The following is a 14,827-nucleotide window of genomic DNA, read 5'->3' on the forward strand; positions in this document are numbered from 1 at the left end:
CCTAGTGATGTCTTGTAGATGAAGAAGTGTTCCAAGCACTGAGCCCTGAGGCACTCCAGTAGCTAGAAGTTGGGTCTTAGACACCACACCCCTCCACGATACCCTAATGGCTCGTTTCCACTGAGCGGTACGGTACGGTATGGTACGGAACGGTACGCATTTATTTGAAAGTTGTGAATGGTACCAAAATGCCGAACCGTACCGTACCACTTTTTAGGTACCTTTCCGTTTGGGCACCTAGCACAGTGGTACGGTACTAAAGGGTGGAGCTAGACTCACTGCAGAACGTTGATTGGTTGACAGAGAATCGTCACTTGCGCGTGCTACAAGGGGAATGACAACTTAAGAACCGCCATTTTTTTAATATACAGTTTAATAAAATACTACTGTTACTGTGTCACGAAATGTAATTTTAAGAGTTTTTCAGGCGAGAATGTAGTTGTTTAAAGCTCAAATCTGTTGTTTATTTATAAAGATTTATGAAAATTTGAGATCCATGCTATCATCGGGCGCTCGGCGCTCATGTACCCCGCCTGGAACAGCCTTTCCTCGGCTGGTCCTTCTGATGTTTGCCGCTGACTCTGACGTCTCTGTAGTGGTTAAACATGAGATATAATTCGTCTTGTGTAGACCTAACCGGCGATCTTTGGTCTTGTGAATCTATAATTTGTTCCCTGGCCGAACTGAGGGCTAAGTGAAATTTCATAACTTTATATTTAGGCTATTTAACTTTACCGTTGTATCGTTAGACTAGGGCACTGACTTTGTATTTTTGACTGAATTGTTTGCTTTATTTCTTATTGTATAGCTTCTTGTACTTTTTACTTATACTTTTATAATGGCTATTATTGATAAAACTGAAATGTAACAAAAACAGACAAGGTATAGTTTTGTAATTTTTTTTTATTACACTGAAGTTGATCACAATACAAATGCACATATTGCCTGAACCCTGAACCATATTAATAAGTTTAATATTTTTAAAATTTAAACGAAATAGGCTAACGTTACATGCAGTGAATATAATCAATACGCGTTGCCTGAACCCAAAGACAATTTGCTAAACCACATTTGTGTGGCTATAATGTTTAAGATTTCTTTAAATGAAAATGTAAAGAGGCAGTGTGGTGTTTTATAACATATTTCGTTTTATTGTTGCCTAAAATGTACATACAGAGATAACCGGAGTAACGTTAGCAGAGCGAGCTGAGTGATGCTTTGAAGAACGCGCTGTTCCATTAGCAGAATTACTGGATTCGCGTCCTCGGGAGTCATTCTCCTGAGCTGGACTTGGCAAGTCCGAACTTTGCGTACTTGCAATTGAGAAACGCCTAATGTCGGCGGCGCCGCTTGGCTTCTTGTGACAAACATGCAGAGAAGCAAGAACCAGATTTGCTGTATGTCATCCATTGTTGTTTATGTCGCTTTCTTCTTCGCGCGAAAATTACGTCGATCGCTTCTTTCCGGCATAGGCTACACCACGCCTATCAAGTAAGGTTACTGTTGGCCGTGGAAACACTAGCCGTTTCATGGTATACCGACCCGTACCGTACTGTACCGTACCGTACTGTACCACTCAGTGGAAACGAGCCATAAAGGACCTACCTGAGAGGTAAGACTTGAACCATTGGAGTGCGGTTCCCGAGATGTCCTTCATCTTTAGGATTGACAGGAGGATCTGGTGGTTAACTGTGTCAAATGCAGCAGACAGATCCAGCAGGATGAGAACTGAGGATTTGGAAGCTGCTCTTGCTAGTCTCATTACAAATCGCCCTGAGACTCTTGTGCTCTTTCCTTAAATAGCCATGTGAATAGCCCAGGAACACTTTCTCCCGTCAGCATTGGCATCATGGCATCAACTGTGTCTCCATCTTTGTCTGTAGACTACAGTAGATCCAATGGATACTTTTTGAGACAACTTACAGATCACTAGGGGTGACCCCGAATAGTCGAAGATTCAATGCTTCGATTGGAGGAGCCTGATTCGACTACAGATCTCACGGTCGAATCTTCGCAGAGGTGTTATGAAACGAGGATCATGCCACTTTGGCTATATGAGGGCGCTCAATATCTGATTTCACATAGAACTACCGGTTATCTGCCAATACGTTAATATTCAGCCTATTATGATAATGCTGTATATAAAAATGTGCAAAGAAAGAAGCTTTTAATAAAAAAAATTTAACGTGCGTGAATAAATCCAAACACCCCGTGACAGATTTAAGTTTCACTTTCAATCCGTGACCGACAGAGGACCGTCTTGGCGGCAAGGATTTAAATCTTTAACAATGTCTGGGATAAGAAAATCTAAAGTGTGGATGCACACCATCAGAAAGGATATTCTCCAAGGCTGGATTTAGCATCAGGAAAACGACACTCGGTTACTAACGTAACCTCGGTTCTCTCTAGAGAGGGAACGAGTGTTGCGTAAGTTTAGCTTACGCTACGGGAAAACTCCTTTTTTCGAGAATACTGAAGCAAAAAATTATCCTTTAATTTTTAGAATGTAAAACGCATTTGCTGCAGCAGGCAGACATAGGCGAGACAGCTCGTGCGCCTATTGGCTGCTCTGCGGCAACTGCTGCAACCTATCAGTACGTCTTGGCATGACTCCAGCGCCAATGGAAAGCCTTCCCGCGCTGTCGTCATGGCCCGCCAAAAGGGGGTGTGGCTCAGCCTATAAAACCCCCTCGCACAGGTTGCACAAGTGATTTCAGTCGACTAGTAGCGAAACCAAAGAGCAGCACAAGCACGGCAGGCTACACAACACTCGTTCCCTCTCTAGAGAGAACCGAGGTTACGTTAGTAACCGAGTGTCGTTCTCTTATGAGAGTACTCTCGTGTTGCGTAAGTTTAGCTTACGCTACGGGAACCCTATGTAGAGTGCCGTGCTTGCTGAGTCTCAAACACTTATGTTCCAAGGGCAGTAGCCCGGGGCTCATGTAAAGTGAAGTGATCACAACGGCAGAACAGGGTGGGATGACTCGGTGTTATGGGATAGGTGCATACACATATATCTATACAGTTAAGGCAGTATGACCACCTTAAAACTGCATAATCCACAGGACGTTTGCAGCATATCAACAGTCTAATCAAACTGAGTTGGGTAGACAGTGTTAATATAGCATAATCAGACTGAGAGCAGTCCGGCCTGTAAGGCAGGTACTTTCAGGCTATAAAACCTCACAAATGTAGACAGCAAGGCCCAGCCTGCTGCCATACAAATGTCATGGATTGAGACCCCACTTGTCCATGCCCACGACGAGGCCATACCTCTAGTCGAGTGGGCCCTAACCCCCAAAGGGCAGTTCAGGCCTTTGGGTGCATAAGCTGACGCGATAGCATCCACTATCCATCTGGACAGGGTCTGTTTCGAAATGGCTAACCCTTTGACGTGGCCACCGAATGAAACGAAAAGCTGCTCCGTTTGCCTAAAGGCAGCGGAGCGCTCCACATAAATCCTTAAAGCCCTCACTGGGCAGAGGAAGTTAACCCCGGCCTCACTGTCAGACACAGGGAAGGCCGAAAGGGAGATAACTTGCGCTCTGAAGGGAGTCGCAAGCACTTTAGGGACGTTAAATCATGAGCTGAGCACCATTCAGCGAACACTGACCATTTGGACGTGTAGAGCCGTCTAGTAGATGGAGCTCTAGCCTCTGTGATCGTGTTCAGCACTCCCTCCGGGAGGTGCAATGGTGATAGTTGATCGCCCATACATGTAGGGCCCACAGCTCGGGGTATGGGTGCCAAATTGCACCCTGGGCCTGGGACAGTAGGTCCTTCCTCAGCGGAATCGGCCATGGAGCCGGCCATGGAGCCTGACCACAGGCCCATTGAAGGTCTCCCTTCGTATAGGGCGCCCCAACCCGTGTTGGAAGCATCTGTCGAGACTACTTTGATCCGTGAGGCGATGCCCAGGTTCACACCGGGCTGGTACCAGCCGGGTCTCATCCACGGTTTCAGAGCGGCAACGCATGTCTGATTCACTGTGAGACGAAGCAGACCTGATGTCCATGCTCGCGCTGGTACCCGCCGTCTCAACCACAGTCTAGTATAGGGTCGGAGCCCGCCATCCTTCTTTGGTACTAAGAAGTAACGGCTGTAAAACCCCGACTCGCTTTCTGCAGAGGGGACGGTTTCCACAGCCCCTTTTCTCAGTAAATTCGCTATCTCGGTGCGAAGTAGGTGTGCTACTTCTTGATTCACCGAAGTTTCGACCCGGGCTGTGAAGCGCGGTGGTCTGCAAGCGAATTGCAGCGAGTAGCCCTGTTTCACTGTTTTTAACACCCATTTCGAAGCCCCTGGGATGCTTTCCCACGCTCTCACGTGAATGGCTAGGGGTAGAATGAAATCTGGGTTCCGGTCGCTCAGATTCGGGGACCCAGAGACCCAGCCATGATGACGTACTTCGTTCATCATGCTCATTTCGAGTGGGGCAGACAGCGCTTCGCGCGGCATTTCTGTACCTGGCATTCCGGCCGTGTGAGCGGGGAGATGCTTCATTACAGGCACAGCTCTGTGGGCTCCTGTCCACAAAGTGTGTGCGCTGAGCGGCAGACACGTGATCTGCACTCACAACACTGCCAGCGCGAGCTGAGCTAACACGCTGAGGCGTGTGCGTAGCGCAGATACAGTCATATTCACAGGCAGGTGTGGGCGCTGTACAGCGGGCACATTTCCTACACTTAAAATATGAACGGCATGAGCCGGTTTGACTGATATGGACCCTGTGATGGAGTGGGACACTGCATGGGTAGTGCTTGTGTGTAGGGGTGAACACTGGGAAGTGGGCACTTTTCCTACACTTAGCGGTCGAGTGGCTTGAGCCAGCTTTATTGTTTTCGACCCTGGATGAGTGTGACACACAGTAAGGGTAGTGTTTTTGTGCAGGGGTGGGCACTGAGCAGTGGGCACCAGTCCTACATTTAAAACATCTTCGGCCTGAGCATGAATATGACCAGACATAATGCTCTTTTTGAAATATATATGGGTGTCGCCGTAAAAACGGCGTTTGTGTGCAGGCGAGCGATTTGAGGAACTGACTCGTTGGCTGCTAAATACACCCTTCGAGTCACCTCTGCTGAGGGAACTGAGAGAGCGGTTCGTGCAGATTTCGATGGCGGTCCGGCCGCAGCGGGACTTGACCATCGGCGCCTTCCTAGGATGGCTAGGAACACTTAGGAGGCTCAAAGCTCGGCGCGAGCTTGTGCCTGGGTCCCCAGGTGGGAGGCGGTCTGCGGCGGCTGGTAGAGCGCGAGCGCTGACGTGCATCCCGAGCCTGGCGATGTTGTGAGGTGGGCGGAGGAGGCGGTGGGGGCGCTGTTTTCCGAGCGGGCGGCTGCTTTCTAGCGCGGCCAGCTGCGGAACTGGAACACCGCGGCAAAAAGTGTCTCATAGCCTGAGACGTTTGCTGCACCTCTGTGTATCGCTCCGCGAAGCCCTTCACCAAGGGACCGAAGAGACCAGTCGGTGACACGGGGGCGTCAAGGAAGGTGGCGCGGTCGGACTCAGACATGTCGGACAGCGTTAGCCACAGGTGACGCTCGGTGACGGTGAGAGCGGCCATGTTGCGGCCGATAGCTTGGGCGGCGGTCTGGGTAGCTCTGAGAGCTAGGTCCGTCGCGCTTCTCAAGTCTGTCACACTCTCCGCAGATGGGCCAGCCTCGTTCAGTGAACGGAGAAGGTTGGCCTGGTAAATCTGCAAAACGGCCATGGTATGCAGAGCGGATGCGGCTTGACCGGCGGCGGCGTAGGCGCGACCGATCAGTGTTGAAGTCCTCCGGCAGGCTTTAGTGGGCAGACTCAGCTTGGACATCCCGCAGAGGGCGGGCACAAGTGAGTCGCTACAGCTTCCTCAACGGGAGGAACAGAGAGTCCTTCACAAGTCCTTTGCTGAAAGGAGACGAAATCACTTGTGCAACCTGTGCGAGGGGGTTTTATAGGCTGAGCCACACCCCCTTTTGGCGGGCCATGACGACAGCGCGGGAAGGCTTTCCATTGGCGCTGGAGTCATGCCAAGACGTACTGATAGGTTGCAGCAGTTGCGGCAGAGCAGCCAATAGGCGCGCGAGCTGTCTCGCCTATGTCTGCCTGCTGCAGCAAATGCGTTTTACATTCTAAAAATTAAAGGATAATTTTTTGCTTCAGTATTCTCGAGAAAAGGAGTTTTCCCGTAGCGTAAGCTAAACTTACGCAACACGAGAGTACTCTCGTAAGGAACCATGATCGCACTTCTGCCGGCCAACGTTAACAAGTTGGTTTTCCACGGGACATTCTAAAATGCTTAACATGAAAAAAGCTTTTAAAACGCTTAAAAGGCACTTTAACGTGGCTTAATGCATCAGTACACACTTTATTAAGAAAAAATACTACGTGCAGATAAGCAAATGAACCCAGAATATGAACGCGATGCGTTCCTCCTATAATAAAGTGTTTTCTTTACATAATTTGATATTTTAATTTACCTATTTTAGGAGATTAAGTAGTTAAACGTTTTTCACGTTAAGTGTTTTAGAATGTATTTTATCCGCGTGCACAATTTGAAAAGACTCCAACGGACACAGACAGAGTGAAAGACTGGATTTGTTCTCTCGATCAGGTAGGGTACAAGTGATTTCAAAACTTTTCAGCCGGTTCTATTTAGATTTTTGGATGCTGTGAACATTTTTAGCTAAAAAGACTGCCACTCCAGTTTAGCATTTATTGTTGTTTCTGCAGTTAAAAAGACAAAGTTGAAAATTCTGGCTACTATCGTTATTTTAATAATTTCTTTATTTTTATTTTATTTATTAATCTGTCACGGTTATCTAATCTAACTATTTATGGCTTGTGTTTTGAATATATGTTCCCCTGCACTTTAGGCATTTTGCACACATTTGCTCATCTTGTGACTTGATTCTGATTTATTTTGTTTTGTATTTTTATTTATTAGAAAGGTATATTCTGTTCTAATTTAATTTAGTGAATTAATTGTTTATTTTTTTCGGTGCATCGATGTTGTGCTGTACTTAGAGCCTGCTCGCACAGGTAATTTAGACGATTTAATTTGATTTGCATGTGAAATGCAAATCCTGTCTGCAGTGTGGCTTTTCTGCAGTTATGTTATTTCTTAGTTTTATTGATCCAAAAAAAGTTTTTATACATTTTCTTCTATATCTTTGTGTGATTTTCTGTACATCGCGGCTTTGAAATGTTAAAGCTACTAAAGGATACTATGCATCTTTATAGTCTGTAGACGTGTTATTTGTGGAATTCCTGTACAGCACACCAATGTATACAATCCATGTGTAACACGTTTATTCCTTTTCTTTTTTTGCTTATGGAGCAAACTTAAAAATTTTTTTCTCTTTTATAATTCCCATTAGGGTCCACCTGGCCCAAGAGGTGACAAGGTAAGAACCCTTTTAACATTTTTTACATCAACAATCACGTTTTTCATAGCTTCACAAAAAAATATTTAATATCACATAATATCAGTTTCTATTGTTTCAAAGATGACAGTTTGAATGTCAGGGCCGTTTCTGTTTTTTTTTTTTTTATAAACATGAATTAACAATATTATTAACAAAATTTTCTGCAGAATGTACCATGTCAAGGCCAGTATTGAAGAAGAAATGAAGAACAAATGGGTGTGATGTAACAAAATCTGGCCATTTTGCAGGTGCTTTTGAATTTGATCTGGTAGTTCAACTCACCAGTGCAAACTGTTAGAAAACTTCATACCAGCTGTTAAACACAAACTGCCACTGGTCAGCGATGATGATGTAATAGGTGGGTGTGAACTGGGACTTCACTTCATTTGAAACAAACATCTTTTCCAGTTAATTTCTTCACTGATTTCATCATATATTCTCAGCTGGATAACACATACTTTTAACCAAGAGTGAAGAACGAAGTGAAGAAGAGTGAAGAATCTTTGCGTTGGGTATACTGAAGTCTTCATTCTCAACATATAAAATTACCACCACTGTTAAAATAGAGAATATGACACAAATAGCACTATGTCTACTTCACTAATTCAAGCTATAAGCAGTCTGGTCCAATACCAAATTATTTCTTCACTTTGTTCATAATTAGATTTCAGAATAATAAAAATGGATTTCATTGGTAGCCTAGAAATCTAGACGCACCCTAGCGGCAGCAAATTTTATTTTGCAGACAGTGTCATCTAGCAACTCTCCGTTGGCTTGCGAGCTGGAAAAACCAAACTCTAGTCAGGCCAATCACATCGTGTATAGAGTCGGTGGGTGGGCTTAACCTAATGACGGCAGAGTTCCGCGTGAATTCCCTGCTACTTGAAAACAAAGATGGCTGCTGCAGCTGGCAAATGGCGGTCTTTCGAATTGGCTTTGGCCGCGACTCTGGAAGACTAGGAGTTAAGCTTTTCTTTGAGAAATAAACAAAGAATGGCACTGAAGTCATTCTTAAATAAGGAAGATATGTTTGGAGTTTTGACTAAGTCACCTTCTTCATTGCTCTGGTTGGTTGTAGCGCTATCCTATTGCGTGCAGAGGGAATTTGAAAGACAACTGTTTATCCCGCCCCTGAGCCCTGCCAATGGTGTGTTCCCAGACACAACATCTTAATGTGGGTCTGGCTTGTCAGGCTATTGAGAAGGCATAGTCAATCACTGCAAATGTGTGACCCTGACCTACAAGTAGTGACCAACCGTTATCTAGTGCAGAAATATGTAGCGTCTGGACCAATCAGACACACACAAATGATTCATTTATTTAATGAATAATCCAGCAAACTCACTCTCCCAAATAAGGCCTGTGAAACGTTCCCCAAATGAAGCTAACACACTGGCAGGACTCAGTGTCTTGTTACAGGACACACACTGAGACTGAGTTTTACGATCGAAAAGAATGACCTGAGAGCTGTGACTCTCACTTAAATTCTTGCAGAGGAAGAGAAATAAAAACCCTGTTAATCCTATATATATTCGATATATAACCACTTGATAAATGTGTAAACATGTATCTAATTTTCCCATCTCATGATTTTCCTTTTTATGTGGCGTTTGTATTCTTGTAAACTCAAACTGGGTTAATGTTTCAGACTTTGCATATTATGTTTAACCAACATTATATGTGCGGCATGTTTGGTCTCTAAAAAATCCAATCTTCGTCTCCGATTTGTTAATTTACATTACATGTTGCTAACTTTGTGATGCATTAGTATTATAAGAATCTTAAAGATTCTTTTCTTAAACACCCAATGAAAGTACATATTCAAATGCCCTGCTAGAACACAAAGGGTCGTAAAATTTCCCTCCAAAGGGAAATCTTCTCATTGGCTCTTGCACCTCCAGAGGTTGTGCCATCTTCACGCTTTAAAGTCACTGATCAGCTTTTAGCTTTCTCTTACTCTTTTTCTGAAATGCTGACGTGAAGATGATGCTGAACTAGAAGCCTCTATGGACCCACCAAGCTTGTGCCAGGCTGCGGCCTTGTCTTTCCATTCACCAAAGATACTCTGACTACCACTGGTTCTCTCTCATCAAGACCACATCAGCAAAGATCAACTGGAGCCTCAACAAATTGCTTTAGGACAGTTTAATTCAAATGGGCGAGACATGCAAGTATCAAACTTAGTCTCATTATTTGATACATTAAGTATCCTTACCCCTTTAAAGAAGGGTGTGTTAGAACTAAACTGATGGTTTGCTCAAGGCTGTTGATCTGCTGAATTTCAAACAATGCTATAACTTCTTGCTTTCCTGTATTCTGCTTCAGCTCTTTTTCCCTTGGTAAACTGTATGCATGTATGTGTGTGTATGTTAGAGTAGTTTAAGTGTTTAGACTAGTTAATAAAATCTTGTTCATGTCACACGTAAAGTTGTCTGTGTCTCAAGCTCATAACTGGAGTCACTAATCATTTAGATTTTTGCTATTGCTCTTAGTAGTACTGTAAATTAAGAAAGACATTTCCCATGCCCCGGAAATGTACATTTCTTAGAGTTAATAAACAATTAATCCTGAGTGTTCACGGGACAAACAGGCTAATTGATTGTAATATTAATTTACGACAGTAAGTTAATTATATTAACTGATCCAAATATTCATGATCAATTATAACCAGTTATTATTGATTATTAATATTTCATATAGGGCTAATTTGCTACAAATATTAAAACCAAACCAAAGTAATGGAAAGATGCTGTTGTTGCTTTGCAGTCATGATAGTTCTGCAAATGTTATGGTGAATACGTAAATACGTATTGAGTAAAGGATATTTTGTTATTGATCAGTGTGCTTAAGTATTGCATTTGAAATATTCACATTCTTCATGTAGAGGGCTGAGCGCATAGCATTCGTATGACTGATTGAGATATTATATGTAGCTAGTATGCTTTCTCTTTGTCCAGATTTGACTGTAATAATAATGCTAAAACTGACACTTCAAATTAACTTAAATTAATAAAAAACAAAAACAATCTTAAGTTTGACAAAAAGTAGTCTCTAATAGTGTATAAATAGGCTATATCCAAATGCAAAACCTAATACAATTAAATTGTGTCTGAAAGCAAATGTGCACAGCCATTATAGATTTATGTAGGGCAATACAGCCATCTAGTGGTTACACCTTAATATTACAGATGATAAATGGTTTATAATATAGAAGTAAATATTAGTAGGCTACAGTAAAATCCCTTTATATTGCCAGTACTTATTTCTGTTTTCCTCTATTAAAAATCAGAGATTGAATCACCTCCCTCAAATTGCCATTAGCCAATTAGTGATATTTATTTCATCACTAATATTTATGATTAATAGTGATGCAACATACGAGTATGCGCATGTGTTTGTATTAAGTGTGCGTGTGCAGACATCCCACCCTGCAAAAACACATTTCCGAGAGATGGCACAATACCCTTCCTAATAAATAAAAAAATATTATAGGCCACTATTACATTCATTTACATTCATTCACATAAATCGCCTAACACCGGTTCGTTCATTCAATAGCATTTGTGCGCCGAAAGTGATGTAGTTGAGTGTGACGAAAAAAGAGCCAAGTATCTCTACAAAATCTGAACGCAAGTGGTCACAGAAGACGCATTTGATACATCTTAATACCAGGTGAAAACAGGCTCTCTGGTGCTCATCAGTAATTACACCACCGGCCTTGCGCGTTTTTCTCACGGCCCTTGGCCTCGTCCTGGTTGCCACACTGACCATTACCATTACCACCCACTCCCGCAATGTGTGTTCCACTCCCACCCACAACCGCAAACATTCTGTTACAACTTGTAGAAATTGTGAAAAAATTACACAATCATTAGGGCTATGCTAAACGTTCAGAATAGTAGAGATAAAACATTGCGTTTAACTAAACTGACCATAAGATAAAGTAATGCTAGCGTTTTTTAATTTTTTTTATTAGACTTATACATTCTATCAACTTTTAAAAGAAAACATCAAAACTAGTGGAGCCTAAAAACATATTTAAACATGCGTAACAACACACACGCCTAAAACAAAACAGTTAACGTGAAAGTTTATGCTAAAATGAAAATTTATTAATAATTTATCCACCCTGATGTTGTTCTAATGCTGTATGCCCTTCTTTATTTTATGACCACAAAAGGAGAATTAAAAAAAATGTGAATAGCCAGTGCATAGCGACCAGCATTAAGATTTTTCAAAAAGACTCAAAAGTTTAACATAATGATTCCTTGCGACACGTGCCGTATATTCGAAGTGTTCTGGGCGTATACGATATGAATTTTAATGTATTGTTTAACAAAAATCTGACCCTGGTCGGTGGTCTGTGGTCTGTGCTCTGTGTTCATGAGACAGCACCGCAGTTCACTCCAACTTGCCCAGGAAAACACACAATTTGCGAGAAATCAAGAATAACAAAAACACAACACAAAATACTATCCATGCACCTTCTCTGAGGTGAATATATCTAGAAGAAGAAGTTATTGCACTCATATCCATCAACTGTCATTCTGACTGTCATCTGACAAATGGAGTTCCAGTCCAAAAATATTTAACTCCATGAAGAAGTTCCCTGGCATTGTAGCGTATTAGAGAGCTTTCAGAAATCCTCTAAAAATTCAACATCTAAGATAAGTGATCGGTCTTTCTTATGCTAAATCACTATGCATTAAGGTATGGTCTGTTAACAGTCCTGTTTTAATGCTTAGAATTAAAATACTAGTCAAGTCAAGTCACCTTTTACAATGTAGATTGTATCTATGCAGCTTCACAGTGATAACATGAAAATAATACAACAAATTTTGTTTCTAGAAGAAAATTGTGTCATTGTCCACCTTAAGTAAGGCAGATCAATAATATTGTTGAATATTAAATGTCCCCAACTAAGCAAGCCAAAAGCCAAGGCAACAGTGGCAAGGAACCAAAACTCCATCAGGTGACAGAATGGAGAAAAAAACCTGAACCCAGAACCCAGAACCCAGAACCCAGGCTCAGTTTGGGGCCAGTTCTCCTCTGGCCAACGAGCGAACCGTGTATGATTATGATCCAGGCAGGTCAGGTCAGATTGGTCGTGTCGATGAGGCCTTCACAGGGCTGATGAGGCTGGCACTTCAAGGATGCGTCATGGATTGGTCCAGGTGCAGGTCCACCATCTGATCTGGATACGGCTGGGATCTGGCTTACTTCAGTAAACAGGAGGGACTGGTTGACACTTCAGGACTGCATTTTCATCGTGTTCAGGCGCAGGTCCTTCATCAGATCTGGATACGACCTGGATCCGGCGGACTGCGGTAAACCTCAGATAAACAGAGAGACTAATATCAGCGTAGACGCCATCCTTCTTATGATGTAACAATTACATCAGGATTTATGGTGAGTGTTCCTGGGTCCGGCTGACCGAAACTATGCAGCCTAACATTGAATTATAGAAGTCTATAATATGTTATGTGTATGCTAGGCCAAACAGAAGTGTTTTTAGTCTTGATTTGAACTGACAGAGTGTGTCTGCTTCCCGGACAATGTTAGGAAGATTGTTTTGAAAGTTTTAGATTGTTTTAGCACAAAGTTTTGGTGCTAAATAGGCAAAGGAACTACCGCCAGCAGTCGATTTTGATATTCTAGGTATTGTCAACTGGTCGGAATTTTGAGATCGCAATAGACGTGAAGGACTATAATACGTTAAGAGCTCGCTCAAGTACTGGGGAGTAGAGGGCTGAGTCCTGCCGGGTCCCGTGGGACCCAACGCAAATCTCGAGGGAGCAGGCGGTTTGAACTTTGCTGCGGGCGGGAATGGGCGGCTAAAAAAAAAACACTGCGGGATAGGGAGGTTGCCTAGCGACATGGTGGAGATGTCAATAAATTATGAGGAAAAGAACCTCAAACGAGGTATTAACAGTACAAAACCTAAGCAAGGCAAGTCTGACATTTGGAGAAGTTTCTCAATTGTTTGTGATAAAGATGGAAAGGAACTGGACTTTGTTCATTGTGACAAATGTGCAAAAATACTAATCTACAATGGGCACAAATCCGGCACGTCTGGGTTGAGGCAACACACCTGCTCTGTTCTCCCTGGTCAAAGTAAGCTGGTTTTCAAGGATAAACAACATCTCCCTACACACATTAAAAAAGAAACTACAGAGAAATGTGTGGAAGTGTGCTGTCTAGACATAAGGCCATATGACTTTGTCGCCGGGAAAGGCTTTGTTGATATATCACAACACTTTGTTGATGTCGCCGCTAAATATGGCAAATTTGATGTTAAAGATGTTTTACCTCATCCAACCACTGTATCCAGACATGTCGAGGGGCAAGCCCAAGTACTGCAGGCGTCAGTGGCAGTGGAGATAAAGCCTATCATTGATACATATGGATGTGCCATCACAACAGATATTTGGACGGAGGATTACCATAAAACTTCATTCATATCTGGCACCATCCATTATACAAACAACAACTTCGACCTCGTAGCAGACTGGGAAGACGATGCGTCCGTTGCTTCAGTGCCAAAGGCGATCGATGATGAAATGGCTGAATATCTTAGCTCCCGGCTCTCTGATAACCCAGACCCAGACATCGTGCTTCAATGGTGGAAGTTCAACAAATAATATCAGGAGCCTGCTGTTCCAGAAACTCTGTGAATTTGGAATAGATGCGTCACTTCTATCTGGCCGTGTTGTGTTTGTCACTGACCGTGGAGCCAACATAGTCACTGCCCTGCGTGGATACACCAGGCTGAATTGCAATGCGCACATCCTGAACGTCACCCTATCAAGTGCATTTGCACCAGGCGTGTTGGCTGAAAGTACTGAGCTGTCTGAACTGTTGACCAGTGCAAAAAAACTGGTGAAATATTTCAAACATTCAGGTCTGCAAAACAGCTTGAAGAAATCCCTCAAGCAATCCAACGAGACAAGATGGAATTCAATTTATGAAATGCTGGATTCCATACTGCAACAGCATGAGGAGATCTCCACAATACTGCTTAGAAATAACCAGTATGAAAGGATTGCGCAGATCAATGCAAACACTTTAAAAACAGTAGTTGCGTTCCTTAAGTTATTCAAGGAAGCTACTAATGACTTAGAGTCTGACAACTCCACTCCCAGAGCATCACTTCCACTGCCGTGGTCTGTGAAACTCATTGAACACTGCCAAGCAGCAATGCTCGATCCCTTGCTCTCTGGAGTCGCCAATGTGTGTGCCTCACGTCTGGAAGAACTGATGGGCACCAGTGACACATCTGCATTACCTCTCCACATGATGTACAGGATTGCAACGCTCCTGACTCCTAAAATGCGAATGCTACGGATGCTGCCCCCAGATGAAAAAGACGAAGTGGTTAAAGGTAGGCTATATGTAACCTATTACAGACATAAACA

General features: G+C 43.1%; 1 protein-coding gene across 1 annotated transcript in view; it reads left to right on the forward strand.

Moving 5' to 3' along the window:
• Positions 1–14,827, forward strand: part of col25a1 (collagen type XXV alpha 1 chain) — a gene marked incomplete at its 3' end in the record, with an annotated part of 949,643 nt that overhangs the window by 511,481 nt on the left and 423,335 nt on the right. Inside the window, exon 5 of the mRNA XM_081359232.1 lies at positions 7,365–7,391. Within this exon, the coding sequence (XP_081215358.1) occupies positions 7,365–7,391 (27 nt within the window). The remainder of the gene's footprint in view (positions 1–7,364; positions 7,392–14,827) is intronic.

Source organism: Scardinius erythrophthalmus, assembly GCF_964197995.2.
Source record: "Scardinius erythrophthalmus genome assembly, chromosome: 2".
Classification (NCBI taxonomy): domain Eukaryota; kingdom Metazoa; phylum Chordata; class Actinopteri; order Cypriniformes; family Leuciscidae; genus Scardinius; species Scardinius erythrophthalmus.